The 23,657-nt window shown below is 33.9% G+C and overlaps 2 protein-coding genes across 8 annotated transcripts in view; one reads left to right on the forward strand and one right to left on the reverse strand.

Annotated features, from left to right (window-relative positions):
* Positions 1 to 11,750, reverse strand: part of LOC135137642 (keratin-associated protein 5-4-like) — a 25,610-nt gene extending 13,860 nt beyond the window's left edge. Inside the window, exon 1 of the mRNA XM_064067352.1 lies at positions 11,582 to 11,750. The gene's annotated coding sequence lies outside the window, so the exon portion shown is untranslated. The remainder of the gene's footprint in view (positions 1 to 11,581) is intronic.
* The window catches only part of LOC135137645 (neuroglobin-like), a 316,194-nt gene that overhangs the window by 289,406 nt on the left and 3,131 nt on the right, over positions 1 to 23,657 (forward strand). For all 7 annotated transcript variants that reach the window (XM_064067358.1, XM_064067359.1, XM_064067364.1 and 4 more), the window contains exon 3: positions 19,886 to 20,117. In XM_064067358.1, the coding sequence (XP_063923428.1) occupies positions 19,886 to 20,117 (232 nt within the window). The remainder of the gene's footprint in view (positions 1 to 19,885; positions 20,118 to 23,657) is intronic.

A 23,657-nucleotide genomic window follows, 5' to 3' on the forward strand; every position in this document is an offset into this window, starting at 1 on the left:
TGATGTTAGTAGAGGACCCAACCATAGGATTTGTATTGAAGACACTACTAAACTGGGATGCGAATCCATTTACAATCGTAAGAGGGTCATTAAGTTTTATGTTACTGTCCCCAATAGTCAGGTTAGACGGAATTCTCGAATTTTTTCGTTTAGTATTAACATATGACCAGAAATAAGACGGGTTTAATTTAACTTTATCTTGAGCTAGGCGGACAAAGTTTGCAAATGCATCTTTGATATTCATTTTGATAGCCTTGGATAATTAGTATGCCTTTTCTTTTTGCGATAGTAGTTTATACTTTTTATACATCTTCCAGTGGTATTTTCTCCTCTCAATGGATTTGATAATTTCAGGTGTAAACCAACAGGGGTAAATTTTTGAAGTTTGAACTTTTTTAGGCACATAGCTGCGTGATATTATTCAAATAGGTACACTTTGAATTGAGAATTGCTCAATGCAGTCCAGACAACCTACTGCACTATATAAGCCTTGAAATATATATGATTGCGAGGTGACTCAAATTTAGGACTCGATACTGCATGTAGTGATAACTCGATACTTAAATCAGGATGGTGGTTGTCCTCTTTAACAAAGGGATACAAATTTTGATCAACGGCGGCAGTTAAGAATATTGTTTCTATGAGTGATGTTATTAAAACTTAAAAATGAGATAAATGCGTTGTATAAGTATAGATGTTGGATTATGGTTGTTACATAAACATGTTTGCAGTTCAGTTATGTTAAAATCTCCCACGATGACACAGAACAATGGTTCTCTATATGTTCAAAGAGTAATAAGTTCATAATCATCAGCTCTAGTTGATGGCGGAAAATAAACGTTGATTAGAATTACTGACAAATTGTCTATCCAAATCCGCACAACAAGTAAATCAACTTCCGCTAGTGGTGAATCAACTAAGAGAATATCTGACGGACAGATAGCTATAGCTATATCAGGACCGCGCCTTTCGTTTGCAGATCTGTAGACAACATATTTATCTGTGAATCCTTGAAGATGACTGCACTAGTAAACTCAACCATGTGTCATTTAAAAAGAGTATATCAAAGTCACTACTGGCACAATTTATGTAAAACTCATTAATTTTAGTATTGGCGCTCAAAATACTTGGATTGCTTACTCGCTGGGAATAGTTACGTTTTTTACCTTATCTGCATTGTCATTATTTATAGCTATTATTTTGGGTATAACATTTACATATTTAAGTTTCAAATTCACTTCCCCATCTTCACGTCGTCGTTTAAGCTCCTTTCTAACAACATACGCCAGATTTCGTTGTTTCAAAGTCAAATCCCTGTTAACATAGATAGGTATTATTCTTAGTACGATAGTTCTTTAGGATATTCAGAACATCACCAGACGAAACTAAGGTAATTAAGAGAGGCCTAGGCTTCCCGACGTTTGCTTTACCTAAACGAAGAGAATTTTCTGTAATTGTGGTTCTGCCAATCAAATTCAGAACTTGGGTGAGGTCCTCACTCTTTCACTCCTCAACTGTTGATAGAATTGACTCTGAGAGATTGTATATTATTGAATTGTTAGCTCGAAGTTGACGATCCATTATTTCAGATATGAGTTCTTGGTCCATCATGCGTTCAACATTCTTATCAATTCCACTGGCCGATAACAGTGATAACCTATAAGGGGCCTTCTTACTCTCTTTTTCACTGGCAATCTCGGTTTTTAATACACTTAAATCAGATTTCAAGTTATTAATTTCATCCTTCGTATTTGTTACTATCAATATTATATCACACTTGTCACAGAAGTTCAGAAGTAACGGATAACTCTTGAGTTGGATTTAAGACATTCTACCTTCAAACTTGACAGACCAGCACACTCCGCGTGCACGTAAGGTAAGGACATTCGTCTACACTTTCAAGGCTGACACGCATGCAATCAATATTGATCACACAATATAACGGGTGATCAAAAAGTTTTTAGATTAGAGTTGGCTATGGAAATATTTGTCATGTCTTTGATTAAACTGCATATGTCATGCATGACCTCATTTGTATTTCAATAATTTAGATTGTTGACATTTTCCTTTGAATGACAAATATTCCCTGGGCAATTCAAATCTAAAAACTTTTTGTTGACTCGTTATTATATATGTGCATATGTATGTACACATTCCAAACTAACTATATAGTATATAATCGAAAAAAACATGTTCTAGTAGAGCAAGAAATTTATTTTTAAAATAATCGTGTTGGCGTAGCAGCTATTTGATCATTTATTTGATAGTTATTTGATCGTAACTGTCAAACTAAACAATGCCTTCTGTTGCCGAGATCATTATGTTAAAATAAATTTCATGGCGTACCAGAGGACTGTTTTATCATATGGTAGTTAAATTACTAAGATAAATAAGTACATAGTTCTGAGTTAGCAACATACATTTAAAATCTACACGTTACTGAAGATGTTATACTGAATGGAATCTGACCTTAGAACGAATTAACAGTGGGTTGACTGTTGATGGCCCGCTGTAAATCAAAGGATGGCGAAGAAGTTTTACTCTTAGTGGCACTTTTTAGCAAATGAATTAAAAATATAGTATCTACACACACCTAAAATTATAATGTTCCGTATAGTTTTACTCTTAATTTCGAAATGACAGCGCATGAAAATTTTAAATTTGTCAAGTAAGTTTTCTATAGAATTTTGGGGAGACTAACAGACACACAAAATTTGCCTTAATATTTTTTATGGTTCATGAGATATTCGCGCATATGTATTGAATCTCACATAAGAAAAATACTCAATTTTCTTAATTGCCCCTTTTTCGTAAATAGCTCTTTTCTTCGACTTCCTTTATCCAACGCTATTCTATTCTGACTATTGATTGTCTTTCTTTTTTGCATTTTCACTATTCGTTTATGTTTTCATCACCTGGTGGATCTAAAACTGTTATTATTGTTTATGTGATCATTTAACGGTTTTGGAAACGTAATTTTATTATTTTTTTTTTGTTTTCTCCATCTTGTTCTAACGTTCACTCTTCTCTTTCTACTTATAGCTTTATGTACCCTATTTCGATTGTGTTTTCGTTATCCTTTCTTCATTTGCTCTGGGTCAAATCTGTTTTTATAAGTTTTTTGGAGAGGATATTCTGAATAAATATCTTTTCTCCTGTGTTCAGTACTATTTCTAGACACACATGTGATTAAAGATAACTGTAGGTTAAATTTCGATGTATTGAGATGAAAAACAATATCATAGATGAAGTCTCAACATTGCCCTGTTATAGTAAAAAATACAGTACGTAGACGGCGGTTTTGATATTGTCACTGTCAATAAGACCGCTACTCAATCGTAGTTCAGAATACGAATTTCGGGTTTTTAAAGAGAAATGTTAAAAAATACAACTTCAGGCACGTATCCATTTGCCGCTTCAATCGTCAAGGGATCACAACAAACATTCAGAGGACCCAGTACGAGAGATAACACAACATCAGATTACAAAAGTGGCTGTGCCAGGTAGCGCCCAATTTAACGTTTTGAATAAAAGTGCACAACCCGATTATATTAACAACCCCGACATAACAAAAATAATTTTACCATTCCCTTCTATTTTTAGCCGAAACGTGTCTATTTTTAGCAAAATCGATCGCAATGCGTGCACGGGTTGATGCTCGTGGGCGTTTGTGTACAAACCAAACATTAAATTATATGATTAAATTGCAAGTTGATGACAAGACTCCATTTATTCGCGATTAACGGAACGTTTTGTGGGCAACAAGATTGGATGAAGCGGGAACGGATGCCATAAAAAAGGAGGAATTCGTTATTCGTTTTATGTTTTTCGTGGAAGTAGAGGAGTTAATGCGATACAAATTGAATGGACTTTGAAAGTGGCGGCGGCTCTTTAGGGTTGAAATGGGGCTTCTTGCGCGACAAATAAAGATGTGTCAGTAATAGGATGGAAAAATTCGGAGGAAAGTAGCTTACGCGAGAGATAAAAGCTCGTACGTGTTGACGCGGATGCTAAAATTTGTCAGCAGCTGTTAGCGAGGAGGAACGTGTTGGGGATTATTGTGGTTTATGCTGTGTTTTCTCGATTATTGCTGCTGCGTCCAACTGCAGTGCGAGTCGAAAAGAAGAAATTTGGATCCTGATGTAAAACCGACTCAACTGTCCATGGTGGAACAGTGTTATAAATCAATAATATTCAACGAAAAATTTATATCTAACCAAAAGCTATAAACAAGACATTTAGCGGTAAACGTTATTACTGATAGTAGACTTCATTACCTTGTTCTTGATTTAGATGTAAAGTTCAAGTCTAACATTGTTATGCAGGGTTTGGGTAAATGATTATGGGGTCGAAGCAGATCATGGAAACGTGCCGCCTCTCACTTTATATAGACTTTACTAAGTGCCCAAGGACTCACCACAAATACCACACGCATCTGTATAACTGGTTTTGTAAAGTACAATGATGTACACGATCGAAAACTTTACTTAAATCAATGTAAATGACATATCTACCGACAGTTGTTTATTTAAAACCAAAGAAACATATTGCGTCAATTTGCATAAATTAATAGTGGATTTTCCTTTGACGAATGTTGCTTTGGGTTTACAAAATTATTATATCTGTATGAGACGGTTTGCACACAACAGAATATTTCCTAGTACAAACAAAGAGATTAACGTATGTGCGTTAACGTTACTGCACTTTCGTTTTTGCATTCACTTTAAAATAAATTGCAACGCAATTTTACATTTATGTAGTACTGGCACCCCGTAATAGAATATACATAGAACAGTACTTGCTATCCAAAAAAAAATTTTGGAAAACTGTTATACAAGGACTGAAACAAAATGTTGAGTAGAGTCCTGCAAAAATATAATAACGTAACTGTCACTGTTTGTAATCCACAATAGCTAATGTTGTCTTATTTAAATTTAAAAGATATTTCATATCATTTTACCGTGTATTATGTGCGGAATTTCAAGAAACCTGAAATGAATTTAATAATATGCAGTTTATTCTTCCACTCGCAAGGTTTAACATTTATTTTACAAAGTATGAGTTTCGTGTTTAAGATATGTATGCAGAGCTGCGCTGAAATAAAGGTCAGGGCATTTTATTAATACTGTAGGTATTTTATAAGATTAGAACGGAGAAAAGGGACACGACGGAAGCAACTAGGCTTTATAAATGGAAACGCGGGTTGGAACTGATCCCAGTAGACAATCGGTCTGGTAATTCCATGATATTTAGGAGTTACAGCAGCCCACATTTTATAAGGTTATATGACAGCAATACAGTGTTTAACCATTCATAGTAGGTAGTATAGTTTAACAAGACTGACCCCAGATTTGTTCAAATGATCTGATCTCATACCTTTTTGCAAAACAAAGCTTAAGACAACGTAGGATTTTTCATAAAATCTTTAAAGCTTTACTAGAGAACATGTGTGTATAGTCACATTGGATAATTGCTCATTTCATCGAAGTAGTAATCTGCCAGACCTAAGCAAAAAAGCAAAAAAAAAAAAAAACAAGCTGAACTTAAGGAATATAGGGTCGACGTAGGTCATGGAAGCGAATTACAGTAATTCTCGTTGATTCAAGCTCAAAATAATAAAACTGTCGTTTTAAAAACTCGTGGTGCTTGCGTACGAACATTTTCTTTTTGTACCAGGAAACGAAGACCGTTTTATTCTGTTGAACAAGACACTTTCATTGTTATGTCTTCTTATCGTAATTGGACATTCGTAAACGAAGAGTAGTAACCGCTTGTTAGCAAGAATATCTGTCCAAATACCATGATTTGATAATTCAAGAAACATCGTTATAAGCTCACATTAGAGATGTAATTAACAGATTTATCCGAACTAGTAGTGTCAACAAATCTCCTGGAAGATCTTCAGTATCTGAGAAAGTTGTTGATGATTTAAGACGATTTGGTCAGGATCCGTCAACAACTTTGACAAAATTATCTCAGGAGCTTCTGTTGCAAATTGAAATTAAAAAATGGGTTTTGACGAAAGGATTTAAGAATATTTTTGAAATTAAAAAGATAGGGGACATGTGCCTTGAACAAAATGTTGAACATTTTCAACATTTACTGTGATATTTATCATTATTATTATTAATATTATTATTATTAAAATGAAGCACTTGGTCACAGACCGAAGTCTGTTATGCCCGCACAAGACGACAGTTGATGGAATCACAAATTATTTCAAATATAATACCTATTAGGAGTACTAGTTATGGATATACAACTATCTACGGTTTCGATAGGTGTCATAGTTGACCTTGAATATAGGAACAGAAGCACTTTCAACAACTTCAAGAGGTAATGCATTCCATTCGGTGAATTCGGTTAGTGACGAAACAGTGACCTCTGGTCCGTCCACCCATCTTAACAGAAAAAAGATGTCTGATAGGCGAACTAATATTTGTAAAAGGCTGAAATGTTCTCAACATGTCACCTCTTACACGCGGCTAACGATGGCAATTTCATAAGATTAAGTCTGTCACGGTAAGAGGGGCGCACTTGTTTATACGGTATTCTTGTGGCACGACGCTGGACAAATTTTAGTAAGCTAATATCACGTTGTAATGTTGGGACCTAAACTCAGTTAGCATAGGTTTAACATAAGTTTTATACAGTTTAATTACAGTATTTACATCAGCTTTAGAAAATGTCTTTCCGAGAAGATATAGTAGCTTGTTGGCTTTTCTCAAGACTTCTGTGATATGTTCAGACCACGTCAAACTAGACCTTTACGATGACACCCATATCCGACAAAGAATCAGACTTGGCAAGCTGAGTGCCGTTGATATAATAAGTTCGTTTCGGTTTGTCCCTGCCTAAATAAAGAATATTACACTTGTCCGTATTAATTGGAAGTAACCATTTTAGTGACTACTTATAAATAGTTGCTATATTCTTCGTTCAGACTCCATATTTGGAAAAAAGAATGTAGATTTTCAAATCAGCAGCATACATTGCCCGAGGAGAAATTAAGCAGCCTTTTATATCGGATACATACGTTAAAAACAACAAGGGTCCTAATACAGAGCCCTATGGTACACCGCTCAGAACTGGAATAGGAGAACTTAACATATCACCAACCTTAACCTTAAATATTCGGTCAGAAAGAAAAGATTCGATCCACCTTAGAAGACTATCTTGGGTTCCATAATGTCGTAATTTCAAAAGGAGTCGGTGTTTCGGCACCCGATCGAAAGCCTTCGAAAAATCAAACTATGCGATATCTACTGAGCGACCAGGAATCGAGTTCTCTGGTCCAGTTGTATAAACAATAGAGCAACTATGGACTTTCCATGTGTGAAACCATGTTACGCACGAGGTATAACATGGTGTGCTGTTAAAAACGCCACCATGTTATGCCACGCATGGTAGATGATACATTTCATTACTGAAGTTAAACTTATAGGCCTATAGTTCGCTGCATTAAACTTGTCCCCTATTTTGAACACAGGAGTGATGATGGCAGTCTTCTAATCGTTTGGCAATCGTCCTGACCGAAATGATTGCTTCATCAAGATGCAAAGCGGTTGAGCAAGAGAACTGGCACAATTTTTTAAAATTTTTGCATTAATACCATCAGGACCAGGAGATTTGGTAGTATTTAATTTGTACAATTTATCTTTTATTGAATCGTAGGAGAAACATATGCCACTGAGATAATCGAAATTTTGAGGGGTCAACAAATTCGGTATATCCGCGTCTGGTTCAATGAACGACTGAGCAAAAGTTTCAGCAAAAATGTTAGCTGTAACGTAATCGTCCTCTGCAATGTGCCTGGTTGCATCTTTCACCGGTCCCTTTCTGACAGGCACTGATAATAATTTACTGCGAATGTAGCTGTAGAACTTTTTGGAATTTTTCTGATCCGCAATATTTTTTTCATATTTTTAGAAAACGCACGATGAATCTTATGATCATCTTCCTTGCCTGTTCGTTTAAAGGTTCGCCAAAGTGTACGTTTCTTTTTTATTAAATTTAATATTTTGTTGTCAATCCATGGTTTAGAAGAAGATATTTTGTAAGTTACGGTGTAAGAATACTTATCCTTGCTAGTTTTAAATGATTTTTAAAACTTTCCCAATTTGTATCAACCGATGGTTGGTTTAAAAGGTTTGCCCAGTCTACAGTACACAAATATTCATCAGCTTTGTTAAAGTCAACAATCCTCTTTTGTAAGGTAACAGTTTTAGATATCGCTATAAAACAAAGTTGGAGATCTAGCTTTAAAGCTTTTAAAGTTACATGATCAGATTTGCCGAATGGGTTTAAATAATTCAAATTTGGCGGTCTTTGGTTCAGCCTATAACGGGTGGGTTCATTAACAAGTTGGTTCAGGTTGCCAGGTTGACTAGCAGATCTATTAATAGCTGCGAAGATGGACTGAAATGTTGACTCGTATTTAAAGGGCAAGCTATGTCTGGCATATTAAAATCCCCGAATACAAACAGTTTATTGTGAGTAAGGGCAAAGGCGATAAAAACATCCCAGTACAAAAGTAACATTTTTATCAGATACTTACAAAAAAAGTGAATCAATGCCGAAAGTATCTATTAACATTTATAGGAGTTACCGAAAATTCTCAGAAAATCTGATCAGAAACATACATACATACACCCTCTCCTAATCTATCAATTCGATCACTTCTGAAAAGAGTGAAATTCGGCACAGAGATGAAGCTCTCAGGTATTCTACGAGATAACCACATTTCTGTCAACATAACAAATAAATGTTTAACTGCAATAAATTTTTCTTTTTATTGTAATGAACTAAATTCATTTTTTAATAAGAATTGAATCATTTAGGTAACCAGTTATACAGATGCGTGTGGTATTTAGTAAAGTCCTAAACTGAGAGGCGGCACGTTTTCATGACCTACTTCAATATATATTTTCTGTAATAATTTATAGAAACCCTGTGGTTAATTACAAAATTTAGCAATAATATAGCGAGACACATATAATAAACAAAAATCAAACCCTGAACAAAATTTTAAAATAATTCAAGTGCATTAAACAAAAGAAAACAGATTAAACAAAAATTAATAAATTTTATTAAACTTATCATTAACAGCAGCTTTTAAATTCTTGTTGCTAGATTCCCGAATATCACTAGTCAAGCTATTTAGATATTTTGGTACCAGCTAGAGTGAAGGTTTGAAGCCTGCATTAATAATAATAACTTTATTTGTCGATGATTCCATTGCAAAATTTCGACATGCCACAATAAATTTACAACATTACATTAAACATATTGCACAAGACAGTGTGATAAATCATACATATATTTTAAAATTTAATTTATCTGCATATTCCAGACAGAAATTATTGAAATTATCCAAGTTACAATTTTCTGGAAACCATACCCTTTGGCTCATTTGAAATAATGTTCCATCTAGCTTTATGCATAGTCAAAATTCACTAACTAGCACGAATTAACATTTGACTCAACCACAATTAGTTCAGAATAGTTTCCAAGTGGGTATCGATAGATCAAGATCATTTAATTTCATTTTGCATGACATTTTTCACGTCATTTATTTCATCCTGGAATGATCGCACGATCGACTTTCACAACAGTTAACTTGTGAAATATACCCTGGAAATTACACTACTCTTTCTTTACTAATCATGTGTTGTTACGACGCATTCCAGGAGGTGGAATATTTGGCGGTTTCTAGATAGTAATTTCATCGGAATTGTTGGTTAGGTTTCCGGTGGTGAAAGTGAAAGAAAACTCATTTATAATTCACCTCAGAATCACAGATAAAAAACACAAATCGCGTTGCTCTGAATTATATGTCATTAGCTTTCCACACCGTAGCGACGTCTAGGGAGATCAATCGAATTTAAATAAAAGAAAACTGTATTCCCTCATTCATATTTACGAGAACCAATGGTGGCACGTGAGCACACAATTAAAATGAATCATGAAATTTATATTTATTATTATTATACAGTAAGCAGAAGTTAAACCTATTTTGCTCAAATTAACGTATAATGCGAAATTACAACTAATAAGAAATTATAAAATCACTCATTATGGTAGCATCTAGTGTCAAGTGTGTATATAATTTTTCCTGAAAATATTATCGCGTATCTTATCCTTTACATACACTTCTTTAAATGCACTTACAACCAACTAATATTGTGAATAACTAATGAATGGAAAAACGGAGATGCCCAAAGTACATGAAATACTTTAATTGGAATGTTATAAAATCCTGCAACTCTGACGAGAGTACAAATACTATATTGCTTCGTTGAATATATGTATCCCAAATTAAACAAACCTTCAATCGTAATTCTGTCATTCTTTCATCTTTTTATGTATCTATCGTTTAATAAAAAACTCATTCACAAATACACTAAGTTGAGTATGTGTGGATAGAAGATCCGACTGTGCTGCTGTGATGATTGATGCAACCCCCTCTTTGCGGATTTTCCCTTTTTTCGAGTAAGCACCCGTGATCATTTTAAAATCCAAACTCCATGAATTAATGAATACGAAAGAAAATTGCCCGCTATTCAGTTGGCTGCGGGTTGAATTTGGCAAAAAAACACAACGAACAAAATGTAAAAAAAATAACTTTTTTTGAGTATGTGAAGTTTCAGTTATCATGATATCACCAGCGATTTTAAAATCAATAAAAAAGTATTAGGCATTCGTTTTAATAATTCATTGGTGTTTTCGTGACGAATATGGTCTGGAACACAAGTGAACCTGAAATCGACCAAGCGATTCGAAAAACTGTTCTATAAAACTGGAAAAGAAACCATGTTCGGTCGGGCGTCATTGTGGAAAGTTTTTTTCTGGGTAAAAGCTTAAAAGCTGTGACTTAATTGAAAAAAATACTCCTCACACGTTGAATGAAATATTAAAGGATTTAGTTTACAGCATGAAATTAATCCAGGAATTTTATAAGAATTATATTTAAGAGAAACTTTAAATGAATGAATATGTTGAATTTACATTTAAAAAATGATCATTAATAAAAGTTGGGACAGGGACACATCAACAGAGTTAAAAAGAAAATTGGAAAATCTGATCGTGGCATTATGTGAATTGAATTCTCAGAGGAGACATCCAGCATTACTAAATTTTTCTACAGGAATTTTCGGTGTAGTTTAATAATGTATTATATTATTAATTACACACAAATATGAGTGTCTTAATGACCATTAAATGAAAGTACATATATACACCTTGTTTTCTACAACCAATCACAATAAAGAAAGAAATTATTAATCAAAAGTTACAATCAGCCGTATCAAAGAACTATTAAAAAACTCTGTCAGAACACAATTTAGCAGAAAAATGAAAGATTATTTCATTTGAGAGGTAATCACATTCTGGTTGGTACAGTTATTGAAATGCAGTTGAAAACGTAAATTGTCTCTATTAACATCATCATCATTAAAATTTAGTGTGTTATTAAATCTTAAGTTTCTTTTTATAAAAGACCAAGAATTTAATATATTTCTACAAAACAGACTAAATTATTATTTTGCTACTCGTATGAAAATTAATTTCAGTTAAGACTTACGGTTATATTGCCTGTAGCTATTTAACACACAAACTCCATCACTAGCGTGTGTAAATTTATGCTCATGAGAATAAACAAAAGTTTTCTACAACCAATAACAGACCACAACTTGTTGACATTTCAGACAGATTCAATAAGCTAGCAACTACCATTACAACATGAAAACCGCAATAATACCACGACTGTTGCGATGTCACGTTCTCTGGACGATTGTGTGTTATTGTTACGTCCGACGTCCGTTCCTGCTGTGTACCTGCTGAAAGCTTGCGTTTGAGGCTGCAATCATCCTTTTTCACAGACATTTACCAGATCGTTGCCGTGGAAACGACGTAGTGTATACATACACTCACTAGGTCGCTAATCGATTCGGATGTACCTACCTTAAAAAATTAGATACACCTAAAGATCTTGTCACGGAGGAAATGGATTTGGTGAGATTGATTTTTTATTCTGTCCTTGACATGAGAGATGTTTTAAACGATATCGGGAGGCTTCATCTGAAGGAATGGAGGGAAATCCCGACACAGGAGGTAATTTCGACGTTTCAAATTTGTTTGGGGATTCGTCAGAATTTGATTTAAAATTAAAATTAGATTTTATAACGTATTCTCTCTCAACTCAATATATTTGTAGCTAAGAGTATTATGTATAATATGTTAAAATCAGTGTTAAAATTGCTTGTGGCGCAAAAAATTTAATTACAATGTGTGACCAACAGAAACATGACGTTATAATTTTACCCTTCGTCCTATTATGTTTAGGAAAACTCTGTAAAATCTAAATTATACAAACTGGTAATAAATATTCAATTATAGTAAATACAATATTTTCTCCAGAGCTTTTTAACATGGTTGCTAATTTTAGATTTTAGAGGCTACGTATTTAAAAAGGAACACATATTAAAGATATGCAAAAACTAGTTTTGAGTAAACTTAACTGATCCTGCAATGAGTGAGCTTCTAAAATCAAAAAAGAATATGTCGGATCAAAAAAATCCATTTCTTTCGGATCAGTATATTGGATTGATTATGAAATCTTCAATTTGAATTTTTTATCATTTACCACAAAAATGGATAATACGAACTCTGGTATTATGGAAATTTATAGTAGAAAGACATCGAACATTTTTGTCAATATGTAGGTATCAGTTTCTGAATCACCGAAATTTTTATATTTAGTAATAAATTGAAAAAGATTGTTGTTATACTGATAATTTCCGAAACTACTGGACCGATTGTTGCCAAATGTTAGACGTATATCATGTGAATGGTAAAACGACAACCAAAATTGGTATATTCACCTTGCCAACAATTTGATGACGTCATTTCAAAATTTTGTACATTAATATTATTTATTCACTACTAGCTTCAGAAGACATGTCGTGTTCGCTGCTTAAGAAATTAATGCTCTGCATCTTACCAAATAACAATGGCGGCTCGCAACCTTTTGAAATGGGGGGACACAATTTGAATGATGAGTTAAATATGAAAATATAAAACAAGTTGCTATTCCAGATTAATTACGTCTATTAAAATTTCTATGAAAGTCTCTCGTTTTGCCATGAACACCTTTTTTATTAATAAATCGGGGGTGGCTCTCCCTAAATTTTTCACTAAAATTTTACGGTCGTGACACAGGGGACGATTTTTTATTAAATACTCAATCGAATTCCTTATTTTTATTTAAAATCAAACAATTTCACTCGCGCAGAATGAAAATTAAAAGCCGCAACTGAGTTACTGCTGCTGGGCACTGTCGGAACAGGACCGGATTCCAGTACAATACTGCCTCTAGACGCATGATACAATAATTCTCAAGATATGATACTCGTGCGGCTCAAAATGAGACCAGTTCGCGCATGACGTCACTCAGAGAGTAGAACTATTGGAATTTCAACATAAAAGCACGAAGAATCGCTAATATTTTTAATTTTTACTGTTATAATTCTTTATGTATTTAAAAAAGTGTGTTGTATGTACAACCTCTATATTATAATATAATAATTATATTTATAACGCTGCATAAAATGACCGGAAAAATAAATCTACGTATCTATCTGAATTAAATTGTAAAAACGAATTTAAGGGAGTTTGATACGCATTTTTATCGTGTGCGACAAATTAAATTTTCGCGTTTAATATTATTTTTCGTGTACTCAATTGAAAAATGCGCCTTTAATTTGGAGATAATTATAAAAAGTACTATTTTTCTCGTTAGTAACACTTTTCCAATCATTCAGCATAACTGATGTCTCGTCCGCTTTATTTGAATTTTTTGTTCTTCTCAATCATTCATCAAAGTATTTGTAACATCTTTCATATTTTTCCTACTATTTTACGGGCACTACATTCGCAATGGCTTCTGCAGATTATCTGAAAATGCCAATATCTTCAGAATTAGCCATTTTTTGCTTTTTTACGTTTTTATTTGATTATCATGAACATACTTGTTGTTATGATAATTGTTTACATTTAACGCAAACATAATTATCGTAAATTGAAATCTACTTTAGAAATTCTGTTTTAAACTTTGAAAAACTGAGTACACAAAAAAATAATATGTTCAACACATAAGAAAAATGTGTTTTTTCTTTTTCGCTCCCTTCGATAATTAAACCTTCCATTAAAACGACCACTTTTTACTACTTGTAAAATAATCTATTATTAACAGAACAAAAAATGGTTTCGACACAATTGACAAAAACAACATTTTACCACATAATCTGAACTTAAAAATAAGAATTTTTAATAACTACTAAAAATAAATACAATGTACCTACTATTGAACCGTGTGTGTGCATCATTTTTAAAAGTGGCCATAGGGATCCCCATGTTAAATTTTATACCCCATATTGTTATTAAGTTTGATTGTTTTGCTTTTAGGAAGACATAACGAAGGCACAGTTCCAGACTTTAGTTTTTTTAAACCTTTTTTAGGGAGATAATTCAAAAGTTCGTATTGCAAATTTCGTTCAACTATCGTTTTCACTAAAATCCTGCGAACACACTCTTGCATTTTTTACTGTAAAAGAGTCCGAATGACAACAAGAAATAACCCATAATAATTGTCTTGTAACATTGTCCCTTGGAAATGAATAAAATTTTATGTCGTTCCGAAAATGTTTTGATTGATTATCGCTATTACACCCAAAAACGGCACAAGGCATCGTTGTAACTTTATAAAACCATTATAAAATAACGTGCACCCCCTAACTTTCTAAAAGGTACGTGGAATACCGAAAAACGTCGCAAAATACGCGCAAAATGCCTGTGTTTACTCTCTAAGTGACGTCACTCTCCCACTCCGTACCTGCGCAATATCATACCTGGTATTTATTGTATCATGCTCTAGACGCACGGTTTCCATGGCAACGGTATCAACAAAACGTCTAAATCAGCCATGATTTGGTCTCCGTTTCCGCTTTTATCAGAACTTCATAACATATCATATATCCAAGACACAACATCTTTACATGCAAGTTTTGATACATTTTATACAAGTGGAGCGAGATAAAAACATTAGTTTTGATAATAATTATGACACAAACTTTCAGATAATTTTATAATCATTGAAAATTACTGTCTTGCTATGTCCAGTGTGTTTGTAGATGTTGTAATTTTGGGGGAGCACGTGCCCTTGTGCCACCTGGCACCAACCGCTCCTGCCAAATAAAGGATTTCTCGCTTCTACTCTAGATAATAAAAACATTTAACAGTGTTGATTTCATTAACCTAGATCACTTTTTATACATTACTGATGACAGATCACAGCTCCAAAATGTAGAACTGGGCAGCTGGAATTTGGCTAAACTTAAACAAATGTGCTAGTAGTAAACAAAGTAAATATATAACCACGCGAGAAAAAACTTTTCAGGCCCTTGCTTTCTAATTTTCCCAGATCCGAAGAATCTCGGGAAATAATTTAGCTCGGGACAGAAAAATGTCTTCTCTCCCTTGGTATATTATTACTATTAAATGTTATGTAGTAATATTCTCCTCTACTTGTGGTTTATGAATCCGGCTTAGTTTTCCCACAGGCATTAAATTTTCGCAAGAAAATTACGGTGTTAACAACTTTTAGAAGCAACGATGAGCACAGAAATTCTGCAGCGCAACGGTTAGGTATATTATTTTTCTTTTTAGAGGTTATCATAAAGAAATTATAATATTTTGCAAAGCTTATTATCTCCATGACATGTTATCCAGGATTGTTTATGGAGCAGATTTTTTTTTTATTCTTAGACCCAAATGAAAAACACAGCCCTTCAAGTTTTAATTTTTCTTTTCGATCCTTCACCATATTTTAATTCACTACTCCGTGTTGTGTATATGAATTTGATCGAGCTTTCATTATTCAAAATAATTTTGGAAGTGTCTTGTCTTTACCATCGTTTTCTTCATTATATAACATAACATAAAATGTAAAAATTGTTTAGGATAAATCTGAGAACAGTGGCTAATTTTTCACTTTTTTTTGTTTTTGTTAGTGAGTGTCAAATTAACGTAAATAATTTTTTAATGAATGATTTTTCTCAAACTTCGAATTGTGAACTTAAAATAACGTATATGTATCGCTGATTTTGTGCGCCACTTTTTGAGCACCTTGTATAATATATAATTTAATTTTAATTTTCAATGTGTTATACTCTGGCTTTGTTCTGTTAACAAAAATAACAAAAAAACGTAAAGTCTTCTAATTTCATGTTTTTTAATGTTTCACACTTTGTACAATACGAAAGCGTCTGCTTTACTATTTGTTATAGTGTCTCATCTATTTATTGGCGATTTTATCATAGATAATCTCCGAACTTGGCAAACTTATTTTGTGAAATTTTAGATTAGCTTTAAAAATTTCCTGTGAATAGTGAACTGGTAACCAAAATTTTTAAGTTTATCCCTATCCAAAATTTGATGATGCCATCATAAAAATTTCGCTAAATAAATCTCATATGAATTTACATAATGACGTGCTATACCGTATTGTTACGTTGAACGGGTATATAAAATCGGCGTGGGTTAAGCTCAACAATTTATTTCTTAGTTACTCGGGTTTACACGACTAATTTGAGAGCGATTATATACAAAATAATACCGGCGCAACTTGTCTGTGGGTTCTCTCGGCAGTCGTTGGACTCGACTTGTTAACTGAATTCAGCTCTGGACTGCTCTAACTCCTCCCGACAGTGATTCCCACTTAAACAGCCGCGCGGTTCTTCTCGACGGTCCCCGTCCCCGCTTCTAGGCTTATTCTGGAACACCTGCCGCGACATCCGCTTCCAGGCTCTTCTCCAGCCGCCGTCACCGACAATGAGTCATGATTGGCATACATACTAGAACCCATAGGCGTCGTAGGGGCGGCGTATAGGTTTATTTTGTAACAGTATATAACTAGTTCACTCCGAAGCTGCGTCTCTCGGTAAACTACAGAGTTCTCTCGACAGGAATAGAGTACTTTGCGTCTCGGTATGTAATGTACTATATCCAATGTGAATTTAATTTGAGTTGTTCAGTGATTTCTGAGCGAGGTAGCGCGAGAAATTCCCTAGCTTGACGGGCCTGCAGGGCGTGTTCACAATGCTGTAGAGGAGCAGAGAGAGCTGTTGAGGAAGACGAGCTGCTCGAAGGTCTTCACCTCGAGCTTCTTGCCTACGGCCTGTGTGTAGTCGCGCACTACGACCAGGAGTTTCGTGGAGGGATTCATGTCCTGCACCTAGTACCAGTAAATGGACCAGTTTGTGCATTTATTCCCTTTAATTTATTCTACGATAATCATCCATCACACTGGATAAAATAATTCAATTTGAGCTGTTCAGTGATTTCTGAGTGCGAACCGAGGCATAATTTCTCAACTCACTTTGACGTTTCGATTCTCCATGGTTAATCTAAGAACACGATCGTCGAACTGGGACGGATCGTTTCGCGACAAATCGGACCAAGCGCTAATTTCAAAATTCGCTTGATATAATATAAAGTACACTAGGGATGTTAAAATAAAAATAGTTTTAAACTGAAAGAATTTGCTTCCCTAATATATATTTAACTTAAACATAAGTAAACTAAATTCAAATACCACTGAAAGTTATTCTTTTATACGAGAGGAATTTTTGTAAACCTACAGAAGCAAATAATCTAACAAAAATATGTGTGTATAATGTAGTAACTGAGAGGAAAACTGTCTCGATGTAAAAACTGTTGTCATTTTTATCATCGACATCACAATATGGTTTAAAACGTGTCGGAGCCATCACCCTTAATTAAATCTGCACTGTCGAAGCTGCGAGTACATTTAGATAATTGCTCTCAAAAATCGAGCGTTGTTTGGATCTCATCGGCCAAATTTAATCCAGTAAACAAAGTTTTATCCGATAATTCGTAATTGTGTTATCCAATCAAGTTAATGAATGACTATTCAGTTTTAAATTCGCAGCAGCTCTAACCCTTCCAGTGGCTCATCCCCATCATTAATATTCGTCGAACGTCTGCCTCCAAGAAAACTTCTGACTTCTACCGAACTCCGGAAAGCTCCCAGAGTCGACGGGAAAAATTATTTTAAATTGATAAAAAGTGCGACGCGAGTCGTTCGGAATTATCTCGCTCCGTCGAAACTTCTTTCTTCTTTTAATCGAGTGAAGGTAGCTGCAACTGTTTGAAGAAATTTCTTTTATTTTCCGTCTCCACTGCTAAATGGACACTTAATCAAAGAAACTCGATTTGCCGAGAGTTTAACTTAATAATGGCTACGAAATCATTTGACTTCTTGTCGGTTGTGACACATGAGTGTTTAAATTTACACACCGTCGTAAAATCTATATTCAATAAATTAATTCTCCCATTATCTTTGTGTAAACTTGCGTAATATCCGAAACTAATTTACAACTCAATTTAAATGTTTTACAAGTAAAATATTGCTTGTCTAATCTGGGCTCCACCGCCAGCATCTCATTTGAAATCCGACCTCCACATTATGAATTGTTGATTTAAGCTCCAGATTCGTGCGGCTCTAAAGACTTTAATTTATAACAGAATCATTATTTACGAGCAAATAAACCATTAGGAAGTTTGCTGGTTTTGTTTTGTATTGCGGAAGGGACCTCCCTTTATTCCACAAAAATGGGAAACACAAAACGCGATTAAATATTTAGTAGATCACCATGAAAGCTCTAATCCGCAACAAGCGCACCCGTTAAATTATTTGTTTTAATATATTGTAGAAAAGATATTTATAATAACAATAAAGACCTTTTGTTAGTCTTGCTGACAATAAAATGTATTAAAGCGTTAAATGTAGATATTCTCTACATAAGTGTAACTTCACTAATTATTGTTTGTAGTGTGACAGCTACTACAAAATGTCAAATAACTGCACAATCTTTTTTAGACTACAGCATGCCATGGAAATCGATAATAATTCTTTTGAGAGAGACTGACACTCAGTTGTCACCTTAAATATCATCAAGAAACATTATTATTAAACTAATTTATTAAAAATTCAGAAATTGATAAGTCAATGATAACTTTAGAAAAATTATTAAGTCCAATTAGATTCCTGCAGTAATTTTATGATGATCGTGTGCATATTTTGCGACCAAGTGAGAACATTACTTTTGATTTCTCCTCTCGCTAATGTTAACAAACTCCAACTCCACGTTTCCTTGAGTTAACCCACGTTGTTTTTGATTAACCTCCGCTTCCGAGTCCTATTTTTCTACTCTCTGACCCCCTAATTGGCCAGCAGCTATTATTTATACAGTACCCAATCAATTTGACGGTTTACTCACGGAGTTAACGCCGCAAACGTTGGCAAAATCAATCAACCGAAAAGCTAATAAATTCCATCCGACGATTATGATGTAAAACTCGCCGGCCACAAAATCAATCAAACTGCTTCCAACCAACACACGAAAGTCAAATTCTCATCGAATAAATCAATCCGAAATTTTTTTTCCACCCCTCTGCCGTGATAATCCACATTTAATTATCCGAACGTTCCCTTTTGTCGTTCTTATCTTCGTCCGCTATAAACCACTACTCCTGTAAATAAAACTCTAAAATCGCACAAAAGAGAGGAAAAGATAAGAGACGATTTATCGACTCCGCGACAAATTCATCCGAATACGTTGACCCAGCAGGGTCGGGTGTGTATATATGGAAAGGATTTTTTTTCGGTCTTCCTCGGAGGCAGTTTTATTGCTTCCTGTTTTATTCGGGGTAACGTCGTTTGAAAGTTTCCGGCGCGATGGAACGCAATTTTGGCCAAAAATTATCCACTTTTAAAACAGTTTGTAATTGTCGTTTCACTTTTCAGGTTGTTCGAGGAGCACGGCGAGTTATTAAATTTGTTCGAGAAGTTCAAAGAACTGAAGACTAGGGAGGATCAAGCCAATAGTTTGGAACTCGCTGAGCACGCAAGCACTGTTATGAATACGCTGGATGAGGGTATCAAAGGATTGGACAATTTGGATGCCTTCTTTGAATATTTGCACCAAGTTGGGGCCTCGCATCGGCGGATACCTGGCTTCAAAGTGGAGTATTTCTGGGTGGGTTGAAAGCTCGGATTAAATAGCTGATTCGGTATTTCGTTGCCATAATGTTGTACAGTAACGAGATAGCGCCCTTAAACATCAAACTTGATACAATACGCAGACGTGTTTTCTATAGGAAGGTTAACATCATCAAATCGTTTAAACGCTAACGTCTAAGACTGTTCGTTTCAAAAAGAAGTTCGGCAGCACTTGATTTGTTGATTAATTTGACTTGACTTGATTTTTTGACTAATTATTAATCCAGTATAGGTATGACTGAACCAAATATAGGTTTCGTTTGGGTAAACTTGGTTTGCTAATCAGACAGGGTAAACAACCCAATAAAGGGAATCTGTGTTCAGGTGCTGCTACTTTAGCAAAATTATTTAAAATGTAGATTTATTTTGAAATTGACAATGTATATCTAAATTTCAATTATATGATGCCAACTTTGGACGGCATATCCTTCAAAATCTGAGTTTGAAGGGAATAAATTAATTACAAAAATTGTAATTTACTGAAATTAAAATTAAAAGTACTTGTCCATCGTGCTGCGGCGAGAAAACTACTTCCACTAGTTTTCGAATTCTCTTTGATACAATTTGGATGGATTGCATGCGACATTTCGTATCAACATTTGATGGCTGATGGTATTATTACCGCTTGGGGTATCTTCAGTTTTAAATTCAATTGGTTATTTTCTTGGGATATTCCAATGGCTGGAAAGCTAATTTACATTAAACTACTGCAGGCGATGTAGGGATCACAAGCAAGGATCTCAGTGGTAATATTGTTTTTGTTCTTCAAAGATTCCTCGATATATATATCCTTTGACTACTGAGTTCGACTACCACCTCTCATGCTTCTTTAAAAGTGTTATATTACTCTCACAATGTCGCCGAGGTCCCTCTTAAACAATGACCAAATAGATAGTTTAAAATCCCTTTACTACGCTTGCGTTTCCGTCAACATATTTTAAGAAAAAACGATCGTCAGAGATTTTATCTGGACGTAATAACACAAATTTTAGTGTACAGTTGGAGCAAGTAATCGTTTATTACAAGGAATCTTGAGTTATATATTTAGGAATCATACCATATGTTTCCTGTAGTTTCATTATTACAAGTTTATCACAACTGAAAGCTCCGGAAATTCCAAACAATAGCACAATTTGGGAAAAAAAGTGTTTCTCAGCTAACTAAAGTACTTTAAATACACTTGTTTTAGCTGCTCTTGGTGGGACTGCAACTTCCGACGCAGTGGATGGCAGTTCAATATACTCTTCACCCATAGTTTACGAAATAATTTATGAGTTCAAACAACCTGGGAGCTACTAAAAACAGTCACAATGTGAGATTCAAATTAAGACTCATGCGTTATTTAGTTAATCATAATGATTGTCAACTATGAAAACCATTGTGGGTCGACGCAAGGACACTTTTCACTGCTCGAGCGTAAGCAAAGGAAGTATTAAAATCGAGTCCGTCGGCCGACTATCTACTTTTACATTTTCTTGACGTTTCATGACCCTTGAAGTACGAAAAAACTGGTCGAAATCTGTTCCCTCGCCATTGATATATAATCGGCCAAATCCAGCTCTTTAAAAAGATTGTAAAATTTGATTTATAAGAATCTGACACAAAGTTTGCAGATAAAGTACCAACTAATAAATTTGCTATATATTATATGTCTGCCACATACATCTGTTGTTTCCTCAACAACAAAGTAAATAAAGTTATTTTGCAACAGTCGTTTTAGAGTATTTTTCCAAAAATAAATTAAATGCAGGACTACTTAACTTAATTAATGGAATATTCGGGGCAGCATGGCTTGCCATAAAATTCGCAAACGAATGATGAATGATTTTGGAAATCGAAGAATGAAATACTTACAAATCCATTCTAGGTTTTCCGTCTCTTCCACAAAATGCAAATAAAAAATTGTTAATAATGCAAAGTATGCAAAAATATGCATTTTTCATATTATCCAAGCCTTACTCATCATATTTTCACATTTTTAGAATTTATTCGAATTTTTTGAGGGGAAGAAACATATATTTTGATTACCATTTTTTTTTGTTATTTTATATAATTTAGCACCTATTTACTATGTACAAACAGAAACGGGAGACCTATCTGTTCGTACTCTTGGGGTCATGAAAGGTCGAGAAAACGTAAAAGTAGAGAGTCGGTCGACGGACTCGATTACAATACTTCCTTCGCTTACGTTCGGAAAGTAAAAACGAAAAATTGCAAATCGAAGCACTGAAAAAACGTAAGATTGAAGCGTTGAAAAACTATAGATCGGGAAAATTTATGTGGAAAAAAATTAATGAATCGAAAAATTGGAGAAAAGAAAAAACGAATCTATTAAAAAAATTGGAAAACCGAAAAATTATAGAATCGTCAAAATGTAAAATCGAAAAGCGTAATATTGGAAGATCTAAGAACTGAACAATTAAATATTGAGAAACTGAAAATTCGAGTAAAGGAAAAAGCTTTAAAATACAATAGTTGAAAATGGAAAAATTCTACAATCATAAAACTGAAAAGTGGAAAAAATTAATACTTATAATGATAATTATTATTACCTATTTTAAATGAAAACTAGAAAAATTGCAAATCATAAATTGAACAAAAAAAAACTGAAAAATCGAGAAAATGAAAAATCTAAAATTGAAAAATCAAAAATTAAAAAATCTGAAAGTTGCAACATAGAGAAATTGGAACATCCAAAAGCTGGAACATCTAAAAACTGAAAAATTTAAAAATGAAGGTCTCGGAGAGTTGCATGTCGTAATTAAAGAAACAAAAAAATTAAAAACTGAAAAATTGCGATTCGAAAAATTGAAGAAAGAGAAAATTGAAACAACTGAAAATGAAAAAACAAAAAATTAGAAAATCCGAATACTGAAACATTGTAAAGATAAAGGAAATATAAAACGAAAATGAAAAATTGCATATCGAAAATTTGAAGAAATGAAAAATTGAAAATTCAAGAAACAAATTACAAAATCTAACTACTAAAACATTCAAAAATTGGAAAATGGAAAAACTAAAAATTGTATACTTGAAAACTCGAAAAATTGCAAATCCCTAACAATGGAGAAATAAAAAAGAATGAAAAGTTGAAGAATTGAAAAATTCAAGTGAAAAGAACAGCGGAAGTGTTATTTACGCCACTGGTTTTTACTTTATAAGGTTATCAGAAAACAGAAATTCCGAAAATTTTTATAATTTTTCAAATCAGCGGAGTTTGTTGGGCTCCAGTTCAAGGGCGAGGGAAGTTCTGTCGAAATAACCTTCGACCAACTTATTCTTTAAAAATTATAATGGCTTAACAATAAAACAATATGTTTTATTCGAAGTTTAAGTTACTTTAATGTCACCAATACGGATTTACATGGGTATCTTAACTACGTCACATAAAGTCTGGATTATACAGCGTGTTATTGAAAGGTACGTACAAAATAAAATTCGCAATTGGTCTCGAAATATGGGTTCTAAAAGTAAAAAAAGTTCAGGTAAAAGTGTTCTTCTTTTAGACATAAAAATT

This window comes from Zophobas morio, unplaced genomic scaffold (assembly GCF_036711695.1).
Source record: "Zophobas morio isolate AGI-343-1 ecotype UQ-CSIRO unplaced genomic scaffold, CSIRO_AGI_Zmor_V1 ptg000029l, whole genome shotgun sequence".
NCBI classification, from domain to species: Eukaryota; Metazoa; Arthropoda; class Insecta; order Coleoptera; family Tenebrionidae; genus Zophobas; species Zophobas morio.